Source organism: Oncorhynchus masou, chromosome 31 (genome assembly GCF_036934945.1).
Source record: "Oncorhynchus masou masou isolate Uvic2021 chromosome 31, UVic_Omas_1.1, whole genome shotgun sequence".
Taxonomy (NCBI): Eukaryota; Metazoa; Chordata; class Actinopteri; order Salmoniformes; family Salmonidae; genus Oncorhynchus; species Oncorhynchus masou.
In genome coordinates, this window is record NC_088242.1 from 95001131 (window position 1) to 95020179 (window position 19049).

Consider the following 19049-nt stretch of genomic DNA (forward strand, 5'->3'; position numbering starts at 1 on the left):
GGGAACGGGAGGGAGGGAGGGAGAGGGTGGGAACGGGAGGGAGGGTGGGAACTGGAGGGTGGGTGAGAGGGAACGGGAGGGTGAGGGGGAACGAGAGGGTGGGAACAGGAGGGAGGCAGAGGGAACAGGAGGAACGGGTGGGAGAGGGGGAACGGGAGGGTGAGAGGGAGAGGGTGGGAACGGGAGGGTGAGAGGGAACGGGAGGGTGAGAGGGAACGGGAGGGTGAGAGGGAACGGGAGGGTGGGAACGGGAGGGAGGGAGGGAGAGGGTGGGAACGGGAGGGAACGGGAGGGTGGGTGAGAGGGAACGGGAGGGTGAGGGGGAACGAGAGGGTGGGAACAGGAGGGAGGCAGAGGGAACAGGAGGAACGGGTGGGAGAGGGGGAACGGGAGGGTGAGAGGGAACGGGAGGGAGAGGGTGGGAACGGGAGGGTGAGAGGGAACGGGAGGGTGAGAGGGAACGGGAGGGTGAGAGGGAACGAGAGGGTGGGAACGGGAGGGAGGGAGAGGGTGGGAACGGGAGGGAACGGGGGTGGGTGAGAGGGAACGGGAGGGAGAGAGAGAATAAATGACTCATTTTTAAAGTCACGAGAATAACTCATTTTTCCCTCCTGCTCTCATCTCAGCTATAGCAGCACTGCCAACATCCCAGTCATATTTAACATCAAAGTGAGGTATGAACAATCGAGGCAATTTCTCACACTCAGGGTCAATCACAGTTCTTTCTCTGTGAATGCAAAACCATTTAAGTAGTTCAGGTGCTGTATTTCAGCACGTATTGTAATATTCCAAATTTTGGGAGGTTATGTTTTATCAAAAATTGATTAGAAAAGTTATTCTAGAGTTCTTCAGTCTATATATGGTCTACAGTAGGGAATACATTGTTCAGATAGTATATTACCAGTATAAAGAAAAAAGTGTCTGTTCTCCTTTCTTCCTAGACTGATAATCACCTAACCAGAGGTCTGTCGCCCCTTCCTTCCTTCCTAGACTGATAATCACCTAACCAGAGGTCTGTCGCCCCTTCCTTCCTTCCTAGACTGATAATCACCTAACCAGAGGTGTCTGTCGCCCCTTCCTTCCTTCCTTCCTTCCTAGACTGATAATCACCTAACCAGAGGTGTCTGTCACCCCTTCCTTCCTTCCTTCCTTCCTTCCTTCCTTCCTAGACTGATAATCACCTAACCAGAGGTGTCTGTCGCCCCTTCCTTCCTTCCTTCCTTCCTAGACTGATAATCACCTAACCAGAGGTGTCTGTCCCTTCCTTCCTTCCTTCCTTCCTTCCTAGACTGATAATCACCTAACCAGAGGTGTCTGTCGCCCCTTCCTTCCTTCCTTCCTTCCTAGACTGATAATCACCTAACCAGAGGTGTCTGTCGACCCTTCCTTCCTTCCTTCCTTCACTGATAATCACCTAACCAGAGGTGTCTGTCGTTCCTTCCTTCCTTCCTAGACTGATAATCACCTAACCAGAGGTCTGTCGCCCCTTCCTTCCTTCCTTCCTTCCTAGACTGATAATCACCTAACCAGAGGTGTCTGTCCCCCCTTCCTTTCTTCCTTCCTTCCTAGACTGATAATCACCTAACCAGAGGTGTCTGTCGCCCCTTCCTTCCTTCCTTCCTTCCTAGACTGATAATCACCTAACCAGAGGTGTCTGCCCCTTCCTTCCTTCCCCCCCTTCCTTCCTTCCTTCCTTCCTAGACTGATAATCACCTAACCAGAGGTCTGTCGCCCCTTCCTTCCTTTCTTCCTTCCTTCCTAGACTGATAATCACCTAACCAGAGGTGTCTGTCCCCCCTTCCTTCCTTCCTTCCTTCCTAGACTGATAATCACCTAACCAGAGGTCTGTCGCCCCTTCCTTCCTTCCTTCCTTCCTTCCTTCCTTCCTCCCTTCCTTCCTTCCTTCCTTCCTAGACTGATAATCACCTAACCAGAGGTGTCTGTCCCCCTTCCTTTCTTCCTTCCTTCCTAGACTGATAATCACCTAACCAGAGGTGTCTGTCCCCCCTTCCTTTCTTCCTTCCTTCCTAGACTGATAATCACCTAACCAGAGGTGTCTGTCCCCCCTTCCTTTCTTCCTTCCTTCCTAGACTGATAATCACCTAACCAGAGGTCTGTCGCCCCTTCCTTCCTTCCTTCCTTCCTAGACTGATAATCACCTAACCAGAGGTCTGTCGCCCCTTCCTTCCTTCCTTCCTAGACTGATAATCACCTAACCAGAGGTGTCTGTCGCCCCTTCCTTCCTTCCTAGACTGATAATCACCTAACCAGAGGTCTGTCGCCCCTTCCTTCCTTCCTTCCTTCCTAGACTGATAATCACCTAACCAGAGGTGTCTGTCGCCCCTTCCTTCCTTCCTTCCTTCCTTCCTTCCTTCCTTCCTAGACTGATAATCACCTAACCAGAGGTCTGTCGCCCCTTCCTTCCTTCCTTCCTAGACTGATAATCACCTAACCAGAGGTCTGTCGCCCCTTCCTTCCTTCCTTCCTAGACTGATAATCACCTAACCAGAGGTGTCTGTCGCCCCTTCCTTCCTTCCTTCCTTCCTTCCTAGACTGATAATCACCTAACCAGAGGTGTCTGTCGTTCCTTCCTTCCTTCCTTCCTTCACTGATAATCACCTAACCAGAGGTGTCTGTCGTTCCTTCCTTCCTTCCTTCCTTCCTTCCTTCCTTCCTTCGTAGACTGATAATCACCTAACCAGAGGTGTCTGTCCCCCCTTCCTTCCTTCCTAGACTGATAATCACCTAACCAGAGGTGTCTGTCGCCCCTTCCTTCCTTCCTTCCTTCCTAGACTGATAATCACCTAACCAGAGGTCTGTCGCCCCTTCCTTCCTTCCTTCCTTCCTAGACTGATAATCACCTAACCAGAGGTCTGTCGCCCCTTCCTTCCTTCCTTCCTTCCTAGACTGATAATCACCTAACCAGAGGTGTCTGTCGCCCCTTCCTTCCTTCCTTCCTTCCTTCCTTCCTAGACTGATAATCACCAAACCAGAGGTGTCTGTCGTTCCTTCCTTCCTTCCTTCCTTCCTTCCTTCCTTCCTTCCTTCCTTCCTAGGTGGAATAAAGTATCAACACATTAATCTAGGGTAACACCAATTAGATAGAACTATACTCTGTAATACATCCCACTTGGCACCCTATTCCCTACGTAGTGCACTACTTATGACCAGTGTCCAATGTGCACTGTTGCTAATAGGGTGCCATATGGCATATAGTCTATTTGTCCTTCGTTGTAAAGCACATCTGTATTTTAACCAGGGGGAAATGTCAGAGGCCACAGTCGTGGTCAGTTGAGCCACGTGGACATCTCACACCATTGGACAGAATGCTCCCAGCTGCAACTAGGGTCTATTAAAGGAAATATTCACTCAAACTAATATATATATTAATATTAGTAATAACCATATTATTTTACATTAGTCCAGTGTTCATACAGTCCCAACATGTTTTGCCATTCAGCAGTAAAGTTTTCAGTATATTGCAACAACATAAAACTTTGTTTCCTGATATCTTTACTGCTGACATGCAACACATTGTGGGACTGTATCGACAGTGGACAAATACCAAAAGGATTTTTCCTTTAAGCAAGTATAGAAATGTAATGAATAGAGCTGATAAAATTCCGATATTAAAAAAAAAAGCGATATAAAAGGGTGCAGCAGAAAACCTGACAGTCAAGTTAGGTTGAGAGTAATGCACCGGAAAAACTGTAGATCATCCATGAGATGCGTATCAATGAGGGTGTGAGTGGAGTCATATCCACAAACAAAGGTGTGACCTCGGGTTTGATGTTTTGTGTGTGTGTGTGTGTGTGTGTGTATCAGTGTGTGCGTGTGTGTATCAGTGTGTGTGTATCAGTGTGTGTGTATCAGTGTGTGCGTGTGTGTATCTGTCTGTGTGTATCTGTCTGTGTGTGTGTGTGTATCTGTGTGTGTGTGTGTATCTGTGTGTGTGTGTGTGTATCTGTGTGTGTGTGTGTGTATCTGTGTGTGTCTGTGTGTATCTGTGTGTGTCTGTGTGTGTGTGTATCTGTGTGTGTGTGTGTCTGTGTGTGTGTGTGTGTGTATCTGGTGTGTAACCCTGTGGACAAACATCTGTCTGTGTGTGTGGTGTGTATCTGTCAGACAGTGTGTGTATCTGTCTGTGTGTGTAATAACCAGTATCTGTGTGTGTGTGTGTGTGTGTATCTGTGTGTGTGTGACAGTCAGTGTATCTGTGTGTGGTGTGTAATCAGACAGTGTGTATCTGTCTGTGGTAATAACCAGCAGTGTGTATCTGTCTGTGTGTGTGTGTATCTGTCTGTGTGTATCTGTCTGCCCGTGGTGTGTATCTGTCAGACAGTGTGTATCTGTCTGTGTGTGTGTGTGTGTGTGTATCAGTGTGACAGTGTGTATCAGCCCGTGGTGTATCTGTGTGTGTATCTGTCTGTGTGTGTGTGTGTGTATCTGTCTGTGTGTGTGTGTGTATCTGTCTGTGTGTGTGTGTGTGTATCTGTCTGTGTGTGTGTGTGTGTGTATCTGTCTGTGTGTGTGTGTGTGTATCTGTGTGTGTGTATCTGTGTGTGTGTGTGTGTGTATCTGTGTGTATCTGTGTGTGTGTGTGTGTGTGACTGGTCAATAACCCTGTGGACAAACATCCTGTACACAGCCCGTGGTAATAACCAGACAGTCAGCACACCGCCCGTGGTAATAACCAGACAGTCAGCACACCGCCCGTGGTAATAACCAGACAGTCAGTACACCGCCCGTGGTAATAACCAGACAGTCAGCACACCGCCCGTGGTAATAACCAGACAGTCAGTACACCGCCCGTGGTAATAACCAGACAGACAGTACACCGCCCGTGGTAATAACCAGACAGTCAGTACACCGCCCGTGGTAATAACCAGACAGACAGTACACCGCCCGTGGTAATAACCAGACAGACTGTACACCGCCCGTGGTAATAACCAGACAGACTGCACACCGCCCGTGGTAATAACCAGACAGTCAGTACACCGCCCGTGGTAATAACCAGACAGTCAGCACACCGCCCGTGGTAATAACCAGACAGTCAGCACACCGCCCGTGGTAATAACCAGACAGTCAGCACACCGCCCTGGTAATAACCAGACAGACAGTACACCGCCCGTGTTAGTAATAACCAGACAGTCAGAACGCCCGTGGTAATAACCAGACAGACAGTACACCGCCCGTGGTAATAACCAGACAGTCAGTCACACCGCCCGTGGTAATAACCAGACAGTCAGCACACCGCCACTGGCCTGGTAATAACCAGACAGTCAGCACACCGTGTGGTAATAACCAGACAGTCAGTACACCGCCCTATGGTAATAACCAGACAGTCAGCACACCGCCTGTGGTAATAACCAGACAGTCAGCACACCGTGGTAATAACCAGACAGACAGCACATCCACCCTATGCAGTAATAACCAGACAGTCAGTCACACTGGCCTGGTAATAACCAGACAGACAGTGACAACTGGTAATAACCAGACAGACAGTACACCACCCTATGCAGTAATAACCAGACATTCAGTACACTGGCCTGTGGTAATAACCAGACAGTCAATGACACCCGACCCGTGTAATAACCAGACAGTCACTCACCTCACTGGTAATAACCAGACAGTCAGTACACTCCCGTGGTAATAACCAGACAGTCAGTACACTCACCTGGTAATAACCAGACAGTCAGTCACACTCACCTCACTGGTAATAACCAGACAGTCAGTACACGCCCGTGGTAATAACCAGACAGTCAGCACACCACTTACCTGATAATAACCAGACACTCAGTCAGACACACTCACTCAGACACACACACCGCCTCAGTGGTAATAACCAGACGGACTGTACAATAATGTGTAGTAATGACTGGATATGTAATGATGATGAGAGTATCCAAACTACTACTACATAGTACATACAATAACTAGAACATACAATCTGCCTGTACTGGACTTATGCATGTGTTTGTTAAACATGACTGTTGTTAGTGAATACAACTCCTATGCAGTGAGAACTATGTGTCTATTCCTCACAGTGGCCTGTGTATCCACTCCTATGCAGTGAGAACTATGTCTATTCCTCACACTGGCCTGTGTGTCCACTCCTATGCAGTGAGAACTGTGTCTATTCCTCACACTGGCCTGTGTGTCCACTCCTATGCAGTGAGAACTGTGTCTATTCCTCACACTGGCCTGTGTATCCACTCTGTCAGACACCCAAATGAAACCCTGAGACCCGTGTCACCTTTTATACCTCACTCACCTCACTCACTCACCTCACTCACTCACACATACTCTCACTCACCTCACTCACACTGACCTCACTCACTCAGATACACACTCTCACTCACTCACACCACTCACTCAGACACACACCCTCACTCAACTCACTCACTCACTCACTCACTCACTCACTCACTCACACAGACCACCCTCACTCAACTCACTCACCTCACTCACTCAGACACACACTCACACTCACTCACCTCACTCACTCAGACACACTCACTCACTCACCTCACTCACAACTCACAACTCACTCAACTCACTCAACTCACTCAACTCACTCACCTCACTCACTCAGACACACACTCTCACTCACCTCTCTCTCACTAGTTATATTTTCCCACAATGAAACATCCCCACTGCACAAACACTGGAGTGATGCCATCCCAGGTTACCATGGAAACCCATCGGTCTTTCTCTCTCCCTCTGAGGGGGATGATTGATAACAGGAAGGGCGGACGATAACTGAGGGGGATGAATGATAACAGGAAGGGCGGACGATAACTGAGGGGGATGAATGATAACAGGAAGGGCGGACGATAACTGAGGGGGATGAATGATGAGAGGGAGGGCGGACGATAACTGAGGGGGATGAATGATGAGAGGGAGGGCGGACGATAACTGAGGGATGAATGATGAGAGGGAGGGCGGACGATAACTGAGGGGGATGAATGATGAGAGGGAGGGCGGACGATAACTGAGGGGGATGAATGATAACAGGAAGGGCGGACGATAACTGAGGGGGATGAATGATGAGAGGGAGGGCGGACGATAACTGAGGGGGGTGAATGATGAGAGGGAGGGCGGACGATAACTGAGGGGGATGAATGATGAGAGGGAGGGAGGGGGGACGATAACTGAGGGGGATGAATGATGGGAGGGCGGACGATAACTGAGGGGGATGAATGATGAGGGAGGGCGGACGATAACTGAGGGGGATGAATGATGAGGGAGGGCGGACGATAACTGAGGGGGATGAATGATGAGAGGGAGGGCGGACGATAACTGAGGGGGATGAATGATGAGAGGGAGGGCGGACGATAACTGAGGGATGAATGATGAGGGAGGGCGGACGATAACTGAGGGGGATGAATGATGAGAGGGAGGGCGGACGATAACTGAGGGGGATGAATGATAACGATATTGCAGGTTACTATTCACTCTTACTCTCCTTCTCTCCTTGTTCACTTTCTCTTAATTTATCTCTCTCTCTGTCGCTCGCTCTCTCTGTCGCTCGCTCTCTCTGTCGCTCGCTCGCTCTCTCTGTCGCTCGCTCGCTCTCTCTGTCGCTCGCTCTCTCTCTCTGTCGCTCGCTCTTTTCTCTCTGTATTTCAATGTCTCGCTCTCTGTCGCTCTCTCTCTCTGTCGCTCTCTCTCTTCTCTCTGTATTCCCTGGACCTGGTTCAATAAGAAACCCACGTTTTCATTTCCAGTTGCAAAACATTTAAAAAAAAATTATTATTTTTTTAGTTGCATTGAGCGTAACCCAGATCTGTCTCACTGCCATCAGTGTCAGTGGGCTGACCGGAGGTGGAGACGTGGCCTAGCTGGCTGGACACGGTTTTATCACCTGTGGTGACTCTGACTGGCTTCAACGTCTACTCAGCCCACGTCACACAAGGCTTTAGTGTGCCTAGTCTTTGGAGAAAAGCACGATGTGTTTTAAAAAGACCGGAAACCACGGGGTTTATACAAACTGGTGTGGAACTTCAGAAAGGTTGTCTGATTATGGAGTGGATTTTTTCAAAGAGTGAATGGGTTATGTCAATAGATCTCTACTAAGGAGTGAATGGGTTATGTCAATAGATCTCTACTAAGGAGTGAATGGGTTATGTCAATAGATCTCTAATAAGGAGTGTTTTATTGTACATTATACTAGATGTCTAGGGCCTATTGGCTTTAATGTATAGATTTAAATGAATGGATTGAATGTGTAGCCACGAAGGCACTTAGGCACTCTGTGAAACACATGGCATCAATAATAAAGGTCTCTGTCACCTCCTCTTCTCAGCTAATACTGTGAGACTGAATGGCTCTGCCCCATTCCCCAGCTCAGCCCTGTGCGTGTGTTACCAGCACAAAGCTCAAATGGACGATGGCTTTCTGTGTGTTGTTCACACGAGGCCTTGATGCTGGGAAAACGCTGCCATTTTGATGTTCACACTAGACCTTGATGCTGGGAAAATGCTGCCATTTTGGTTTGGTCTGAGTTTTGTTTTTTTTTTTTTGGTCAGTGCTGGGTGTCGATAGGGGTGTCGCGGCCTGTCCTCCCCACTCCATAACAACCTTCCTGCCGCAGCATCCCACACACACACACACCCACAATGACTGTAATCAACCGCATCTCACACATCCTGTCACAGGGACGGTGTGTTTCAACGTGAAAGAGACTGTGTGTGTGTGTGTGTGTGTGGCTTTTTTTTTTTGTACTTGTGCTGTTGTAACTATTCTTTAAATATCTTGTAGTATTTTTCAAATGTCAAAATAGTAACGGTGCATTAATATTTATTTCTTGCCTGTGTGTGTGACAGCAGATCACAGAAGAACTCAAGACCTTTCAGCTGTGGGGCCAGTAGACATACGCGCTCCTGGAGGTGAGAAGGGGGGGGGCAGGTACTACTTTACCCTGATAGCGCCCTGTAATACGACAGAACTACTTTACCCTGATAGCATCTGTAATACGACAGAACTACTTTACCCTGATAGCATCTGTAATACAACAGAACTACTTTACCCTGATAGCGCCCTGTAATACGACAGAACTACTTTACCCTGATAGCATCTGTAATACAACAGAACTACTTTACCCTGATAGCATCTGTAATACGACAGAACTACTTTACCCTGATAGCGCCCTGTAATACGACAGAACTACTTTACCCTGATAGCGCCCTGTAATACAACAGAACTACTTTACCCTGATAGCATCTGTAATACGACAGAACTACTTTACCCTGATAGCATCTGTAATACAACAGAACTACTTTACCCTGATAGCGCCCTGTAATACGACAGAACTACTTTACCCTGATAGCGCCCTGTAATACGACAGAACTACTTTACCCTGATAGCGCCCTGTAATACAACAGAACTACTTTACCCTGATAGCATCTGTAATACGACAGAACTACTTTACCCTGATAGCGCCCTTTACCCGACAGAACTACTTTACCCTGATAGCATCTGTAATACGACAGAACTACTTTACCCTGATAGCGCCCTGTAATACAACAGAACTACTTTACCCTGATAGCATCTGTAATACAACAGAACTACTTTACCCTGATAGCGCCCTGTAATACAACAGAACTACTTTACCCTGATAGCATCTGTAATACAACAGAACTACTTTACCCTGATAGCGCCCTGTAATACGACAGAACTACTTTACCCTGATGGCATCTGTAATACAACAGAACTACTTTACCCTGATAGCGCCCTGTAATACGACAGAACTACTTTACCCTGATAGCGCCCTGTAATACAACAGAACTACTTTACCCTGATAGCATCTGTAATACGACAGAACTAATCCAGACTGCAACTGGGAGGGACTACCTGGACTTGTCCAATTTAGATTTTTTTTTTTTTTTTGATTGCAGTGTTTTAACCTGTTACTCTAATGAACATGACCCTTTTTGATTGCAGTGTTTTAACCTGTTACTCTAATGAACATGACCCTTTTTGATTGCAGAGTTTTTTAACCTGTTTCCCTAATGAACATGACCCAGTAGCATGCTGCCTTGTGGGGAAACCAGTTTTAACCTGTTACTCTAATGAACATGACCCTTTTTGATTGCAGAGTGTTTGAACCTGTTTCCCTAATGAACATGACCCTTTTTGATTGCAGAGTGTTTTAACCTGTTTCCCTAATGAACATGACCCTTTTTGATTGCATAGTGTTTTAACCTGTTTCCCTAATGAACATGACCCAGTAGCATGCTGCCTTGTGGGGAAACCAGTTTTTGAACCTGTTTCCCTAATGAACATGACCCTTTTTGATTGCAGAGTGTTTGAACCTGTTTCCCTAATGAACATGACCCAGTTGCCTGGTGTCCTGTAAAGTGTTGCCTGATTCTCCCTAACCGGTGTCACAAAGGGTTCCCGTGTCGTCGCTGAGCTAGTTTTGTGTAATACCACCCTTCCCTGTGGTTGAAAGCAGATCTCTGAGCAGTAAAATAGTTCACGCTGCTACGATAGCAATGCCGACACCTCCCTTTTTCTTATTTTTCCAGTCATTCGATCGCGCGAGGCGATTTGTCATTCAGGAGTTTGTTTCTTTTCAGAGGGAAGGGTCTGAATATGTGTTTACACTTTAGTTAATATGTTGTTCACTGTCCTTTTTTCCTTATTATACAAAAAATAAATGATATCGTAGTTACAGTATTTTTCTAGTTTTTTTTTTAGTCACTAGGATTGCTTCATATAAACCTAATGTTCCACGCTGTAATGCACAGTCAATGATTTAGCTGCAGTCACATGCTTTATGACTATAGACACATCTGACACAGCAGTCTCCATCCCACCCATCATCTGACTTACAACCATGAAGTGGTTAAATGTCAGAGCTGCCGACGCCATTAAGGGAAAGCCTACCAACCCCATCCTCCATTCCCATGTACTGTCAACTTCCCCCTCTTCCATTCCCATGTACTGTCAACTTCCCCCTCTTCCACCAGCCACACTAACATGTCCACTTGTGATGCCCAGCCCGGTCACTCTGATATGGGCTTGGATGTCAGCTCAGGGGCCCCCTCCCTGGTTCTCTCTGACTCCTGGCTTAACAAGTCTCTGTCATCTTGTCCTCTGACCAGTAGAAGACCTTACAGTACACTGCCACTTCTGTCAATTCACACGATGTCAGTCCAATGGCTTTACTAAGGGGCCAGGGGTCAGGGAGTTTGATGTGGCCTCTCGAGCATGGACTGACTGCACATTTGGTCATATCTCTGGAGCAAGCCGTTAAAGGCCCGGTTAGGAGCGTGTTGTTTATTTAGCAAAGAGGGAATACACAAAAGATAGTAGCTAATCAAGACGGGTCACTATATACACTGAGTGTACAAAACATTAAGAAAACCTTCCTAATATTGAGTTGCACCCCCTTTTGCCCTCAGAACAGTCTCAATTAATTGGGGCATGGACTCCTATGCTTCCCACAGTTGTCAAGTTGGCTGGATGTCCTTTGGGTGGTGGACCATTCTTGATACACGCGGGAAACTGTTGAGTGTGAAAAACCCAACACCGTTGCAGTTCTTAACACACTAACCGGTGCGCCTGGCAACTACCACCATACCCCGTTCAAAGGCAATATTTTCTATTTTTTTATTTAACCTTTTATTTAACTAGGCAAGTCAGTTAAGAACAAATTCTTATTTACAAAATCAAATCAAATCAATCAAATTTTATTTGTCACATACACATGGTTAGCAGATGTTAATGCGAGTGTAGCGAAATGCTTGTGCTTCTAGTTCCGACAATGCAGTAATAACCAACAAGTAATCTGACTAACAATTCCTAATCTACTGTCTTATACACAGTGTAAGGGGATAAAGAATATGTACACAAGGATATATATGACGGCCTACCATGGCCAAACCCTAACCCGGACGTTGTGTGCGTGTCTGTGTAATTATATATATACACACACACACACAATTGTGTGTGTGTGTGTAATTGGCCTGGGCTATTTGTTTGCATTCAATATCTGGTCGTTTTTATTGATCTGTTTGTCAGAGTAGCCTTTTGTGGTATTTCAAATGGTTCTGTTGTGTTCTGTCATGAAATGTGTTTATAAAAAGGCCATTTTTTTTAACCGGGTTTTTCCAGACCCTGTGGAAAAGGTGTGTGAAAATACTAAAACATCCCTGCTCTCTACTGTGTGCCACTATATACTTTATTATAAAGGGAAAAAATAATAATCATTTACCCCTCATTTTCCTGCGGCCCCACACCATAGTCTCCAGATGCTATCAATTATCAATTAACCCGAGCAGGTTGCGAGTTCGACACTGTCTCATCCTGAGCTCTGAGATGAGCCCTCTGGGTTACGGTTAGGGGCACCTCCACCCACTGAAGCTAGTTGAGGTAAGCAACGCATACGCGGATAGGCCACTGTGATACCACCCCTAGCATTCCCACAGTGTGCTGTTTACCAAAACTCTTAAATGAGTCAGGACTTTAGAGATGACTAAAATATGACTAAAGCCCCAACCGCTACCGAGAGAGAAAATAAACATGTTTTCCTGCCCAGTGTACAGTTTTTATACTGTGTTATATCAGTCAGACAAGTAAAGAGCTGAACTGATGTTTAAACTCTGAGCAAAATAAGAATATTATGAATGTATTATATTAAATTACATCAAGACATTTAAACAGTCTGAAACAAAATTGATAATGGGCCTTTGATTTGAAATTCAGGTTTATTATCCAAATGGAAGAGATGTTTTTTTTGTTTGAATTGTTAATTCTTGCCTTTCTCCCTCTCGTTGTCAGCCAGAGGACAAGACCAGGGGCAAGAAGAGACGGGCTGCATTCATTTCCAAGCCTTTCGTCTCTCTACACACTTCTTCAACACGGGGCGCAATTATGAAACGGGTTTCAGTCATTGAAGTAGAATGGAACAACAACAAAAAAGGAATTTAATGTCTTCTGTGAAACATTAAATAGCCATCCTCTGATAACCCTGTAGAGAGAGCTGTCTGAAAAGGGACTTGAGATATGAGGGATAATGGCTGTGTCTTTGTAGTGTCCTTCTTGCTCTCAGAGAGAGAGAGAGAGAGAGGAAATGATAAGCCCAGTCGCCCACTGTGCTCATCTCTCTGAATCTCCAAGCGTCAGACTGTCAACCTTGTTCACTATCAGCCCCCGTTCGCCCCGGTGAACATTCAACGCTGTCGGTGAGTTTTGAGCTAAATTGACAAAGACCATCGACCGTTGATTGTACCCTGTGGCCAGCCCTTTTCGCTTGATGATCGACGCGCATGGCTACTAACTCATTATAACCACTATGGTCCCATCTGCCTCCCCACCACTACCACACCCACCCCTCCACCCACGCCCCACCACACCCCGCCCCCTCCACCCACACCCCACCACTACCACGCACCCTCCACCCACACCCCACCACTACCACGCCCCGCCCCACCACTACCACGCCCCCTCCACCCACACCCCACCACTACCACGCCCCCTCCACCCACACCCCACCACTACCACGCCCCGCCCCACCACTACCACACCCCTCCACCCACACCCCACCACTACCACGCCCCCTCCACCCACGCCCCACCACAACCACGCCCCGCCCCACCACTACCACACCCCTCCACCCACACCCCACCACTACCACGCCCCCTCCACCCACACCCCACCACTACCACGCCCCGCCCCACCACTACCACACCCCTCCACCCACACCCCACCACTACCACGCCCCCTCCACCCACGCCCCCACCACTACCACGCCCCGCCCCACCACTACCACACCCCGCCCCACCACTACCACGCCCCACCACTACCACGCCCCTCCACTACCACACCCCTCCACCCCCGCCCCCCACCACTACCACGCCCCACCACTACCCACCCCGCCCCACCACTACCACACCCCTCCACACCACACCCCGCCCCCTCCACCCACACCCCTCCACTACCACACCCCGCCCCCTCCACCCACGCCCCACCACTACCACACCCCACCACTACCACACCCAGCCCCCTTCACCCAACCCAGCCCCCTCCACTCCACCCACCCCAGCCCCCATCTTGTATCCTTCCTTCAGAACAGCTCTGCTGAAAGAAAAGCCTCTGGGCCCCAAACCACAACAAAGGTCACAATCAACATTCATTGCTGTCGGTGGGTTTAACTATGTGGAAAAACTCGCTGAACAATGAATGCAACTGTGTCCCAGATTTTCACAGCAATCGACCATCAGCGGAGATCTCGTTCTGATATGCTGATTCTGGTATGTATGTATGTATGTATGTGTGTGTGTGTGTGTGTGTGTACAGTATTGTATGGAGAATGTAAGTAGATATTGCGTCATATCTCATCTTGATCATGCTCGTGGAGACTTATGTGACTATGGGAGAGGGAGAGAATAAAATGTATATTTCGTATGATTCTGTGTGGGTTTCGTTTTTCGGCTGACGGTCAACACGGATGTAAAAAGGCAGATGTTATAGGTCCCTCTAACAACACAGCCTATATTTTTGTCATTGAGATACAAATCTAAGGTCTCTATTCCATCCGTGCCGCTATGGTTCACCGTTACAGTGTGATTTAACATTTTAAAAAGGCCTTACTAGACTGCATTCAGCTGACATTTTACATTTCTATCGCGGAATCTCTAAACGCTTCAGCAACACAGATTGAATAGAGCCTTAAATACAAATAAACTACAGACTGTCATTACCAAGGATTAGAGACGGGAATGAACACGTTTTAACCCATCACTCTTTTACAGTGTCGGGCGACTGTCAAATTTAGCACAAAGGCAACCTACTGTAAGATTATTAGAGTATAACACTAAATTGGTCGAGTTTGACAGATGGAGGACAGGATGACTGCGCGACCAGACACAACTCCAACACCATCATTACATATTCCCCCTCGGGAGACTGAAAAGATTTGGCATGGGTCCCTCAGATCCTCAAAAGATTTTACAGCTGCACTATTGAGAGCATCCTGACGGGTTGCATCACTGCCTCATATGGCAACTGCTCGGCCTCTGACCGCAAGGCACTACAGAGGGTAGTGTGGAGGGCCCAGTACATCACCGGGGCCAAGCTTCCTGCCACCCAGGACCTCTATACCAGGCGGTGTCAGAGGAAGGCCCTAAAAATCGTCAGACTCCAGCCACCCTAGTCATAGACTGTTCTCTCTGCTACCGCATGGCAAGCTGTACCGGAGCGCCAAATCTAGGTCCAAGAGGCTTCTAAACCGCTTCTACCCCCAAGCCATAAGACTCCTCAACAGCTAATCACATGGCTACCCAAACTATTTACACCCCCCCACCCAATGCTGCCACTACTCTCTGTTATTATCTATGCATAGCCACTTTAATAACCCTACCTGCATGTACATAACTACCTCAACACATTGACTCTGTACCGGTACCCCCTGTATATAGCCTCCACATTGACTCTGTACCGGTACCCCCTGTATATAGCCTCCACATTGACTCTGTACCGGTACCCCCTGTATATAGCCTCCACATTGACTCTGTACCGGTACCCCCTGTATATAGCCTCCACATTGACTCTGTACCGGTACCCCTGTATATAGCCTCCACATTGACTCTGTACCGGTACCCCCTGTATATAGCCTCCACATTGACTCTGTACCGGTACCCCCTGTATATAGCCTCCACATTGACTCTGTACCGGTACCCCCCTGTATATAGCCTCCACATTGACTCTGTACCGGTACCCCCTGTATATAGCCTCCACATTGACTCTGTACCGGTACCCCCTGTATATAGCCTCCACATTGACTCTGTACCGGTTCCCCTGTATATAGTCTCCACATTGACTCTGTACCGGTACCCCCCTGTATATAGCCTCCACATTGACTCTGTACCGGTACCCCCTCCATATAGTCTCCACATTGACTCTGTACCGGTATATAGCCTCCCCCTGTATATAGCCTCCACATTGACTCTGTACTCCACATTGGTACCCCTGTATATAACCTCCACATTGACTCTGTACCAGTACCCCCTGTATATAGCCTCCACATTGACTCTGTACCGTAACACCCTGTATATAGTCTCCACATTGACTCTGTACCGTAATACCCTGTATATAGCCTCCACATTGACTCTGTACCGTAATACCCTGTATATAGCCTCCACATTGACTCTGTACCGTAATACCCTGTATATAGTCTCCACATTGACTCTGTACCGTAATACCCTGTATATAGCCTCCACATTGACTCTGTACCGTAATACCCTGTATATAGCCTCCACATTGACTCTGTACCGTAATACCCTGTATATAGTATATAGCCTCCACATTGACTCTGTACCGTTACACCCTGTATATAGCCTCCACATTGACTCTGTACCGTAATACCCTGTATATAGCCTCCACATTGACTCTGTACCGTTACACCCTGTATATAGCCTCCACATTGACTCTGTACCGTAATACCCTGTATATAGCCTCCACATTGACTCTGTACCGTAATACCCTGTATATAGCCCCGCTAATGTTATTCACTGCTGCTCTTTAATTATTTGATTTTCTTATCTTACTTTTTTCTATTTATTTTTTAGGTATTATTTTTAAACTGCATCGTTGGTTAAAGGGCTTGTAAAAGTAAGCATTTCACCTTGCTGTATTCGGCGCATGTGACAAATACATTTTGATTAGATTTGTTATGTCCTGAAGGATATAGCCCCACTAATCATCTTGGAGAAACAGTGCATCACAGCATCCCAGCCTGTAGAGATTTGAGAGGTATTTAGTAGGCATTCTATAATAAATGTAGAGAGAGAAGTTCTGTGAATCCATAAAGGGCATGATACTGTACCTCATAACCAGGATAATAGCTGCTCATATTAAACACAAGACCTTCAACTAGTTGGAATTTGATTACTTTTAATTCATTTTTACATTTTGTTCTCATAAACTAATTTTACATTTATCTAGTCCTTTTTATTTAATTTTTTAATTTTACCTTTATTTTACTAGGCAAGTCCGTTAAGAACAAATTCTTATTTTCAATGACGGCCTAGGAACAGTGGGTTAACTGCCTGTTCAGGGGCAGAACGACAGAATTGTACCTTGTCAGCTCGGGGATTCGAACTTGCAACCTTCCGGTTACTAGTCCAACGCTCTAACCACTAGGCTACCCTGCCGCCAGAAAATAACACTTGAATAATATCATGAAGAATTGGTGACCCATTATGCTGTTACTTATGTAAATGTAGTCCAACTTCAGATACTGTGGGTCTGGAATTATAGGATCCCTTGATAAAAATATTTTTTTTTACAAAAAAAAGACTAAAATAATTAAAATACTGAGCTATATGGGAATGCTCAAACAATTCTATTATTTCATACTAATACAATTGCTCATAATAAATAAAAAAAGCTCCCTGAAAGATAGGGGTCAAAATGATCGGATCCCTTGTTTTCAATACTCCCAGCACCTGACCATATCACTGCCTGGAGTTGGCTAAACGGCCTTGGCACACCAGTGCTGTGGTCATGTGGGTTTGGCCTTTGAAAGAACAATACAATAACCCCATGCCTACTGTGAAATGTGGTGGTGGTTCTTTGATGTAATGGGGCTACTTGGCTTCCACTGGTCTTGGGGGCCTTGTTAAGGTCAACAGCATTATGAACTTTAACAAGGACCAAGACGTTTTTAGTCAAAAAAAAAAAAAAAAACTGGTTGCATTTGAATCTTCGTGCAAGATAATAACCACACACACACATCAACATCCACAAAGATATGCTTGTCCATCTCATTCTCAGGACATGTGGTTTGATTTTGAAGACGACAGTCCAGAAGTGCAGACGAAGGATATCAAGGAAGTGGTAAGATTCTGTACGGAGGACTGGTCTACGATAGCATCCCAATGTGTTCTCCAATGTCATCAAACATTTTAGAAAAAGGCTCAGTGCTGTTATCCTCACAAGGGGAGAATGTTTTTTTTTTAATATATTACAAAATCTCTTTCTCTGAGTAATTGTGTTTAGTATATAATATAATTTTGTATGTATTTTTTTGCTCATTAAAATAAAGATCAATTGATCCAATAATTCCACTGTTTTATAACTCAAACAATACATGGGGAACACAAGGTTTTGCCAATGACAAGTTTGGGAGTGTTTCCATCCAAAGCACAATAGTAAAATCGATAACTCTATGAGGGAACAGACACCATCAGAAGACCACGAGAGGGAACTCTGACGTGGAGAGACACCATCAGACCACTACAGGGAACTCTGACGTGGTGATAAGACACCATCAGACCACTACAGGGAACTCTGACGTGGTGATAAGACACCATCAGACCACTACAGGGAACTCTGACGTGGTGAGACACCATCAGACCACTACAGGGAACTCTGACGTGGTGATAAGACACCATCAGACCACTACAGGGAACTCTGACGTGGTGAGACACCATCAGACCACTACAGGGAACTCTGACGTGGTGAGACACCATCAGACCACTACAGGGAACTCTGACGTGGTGATAGACCACTAGAGGGAACTCTGACGTGGTGAGACACCATCAGACCACTACAGGGAACTCTGATGTGGTGATAGACCACTAGAGGGAACTCTGACGTGGTGATAGACACCATCAGACCACTAGAGGGAACTCTGACGTGGTGAGACACCATCAGACCACTACAGGAAACTCTGACGTGGTGATAGACCACTAGAGGGAACTCTGACGTGGTGAGACACCATCAGACCACTAGAGGGAACTCTGACGTGGTGATAGACCACTAGAGGGAACTCTGATGTGTTGAGACACCATCAGACCACTACAGGAAACTCTGACGTGGTGATAGACCACTAGAGGGAACTCTGACGTGGTGATAGACACCATCAGACCACTAGAGGGAACTCTGACGTGGTGATAGACACCATCAGACCACTAGAGGGAACTCTGACGTGGTGATAGACCACTAGAGGGAACTCTGACGTGGTGATAGACACCATCATTGCAGGACATTCAGACCACTGAGTACAGTATGGTAAACGTGTACCCATTTGAAGTTCA

General features: G+C 46.7%; 1 protein-coding gene and 1 long non-coding RNA gene across 3 annotated transcripts in view; both read left to right on the forward strand.

The window, feature by feature from the left end:
• The window catches only part of LOC135525351 (uncharacterized), a 44236-nt gene extending 31164 nt beyond the window's left edge, over nt 1–13072 (forward strand). The window contains exons 3-4 of one of the 2 annotated variants that reach the window (XR_010453127.1): nt 8829–8891; nt 12790–13072. This is a non-coding gene — a long non-coding RNA (uncharacterized LOC135525351). The remainder of the gene's footprint in view (nt 1–8828; nt 8892–12789) is intronic. The other variant, XR_010453128.1, reaches the window with a different exon arrangement.
• A 231-nt stretch (nt 13073–13303) lies between these two features.
• Nucleotides 13304–14092, forward strand: LOC135525076 (uncharacterized). The gene has a single exon (XM_064952833.1). It carries the CDS (start codon nt 13304–13306, stop codon nt 14090–14092), a length of 789 nt encoding a protein of 262 aa, XP_064808905.1.
• The last annotated feature ends 4957 nt before the right edge of the window (nt 14093–19049 follow it).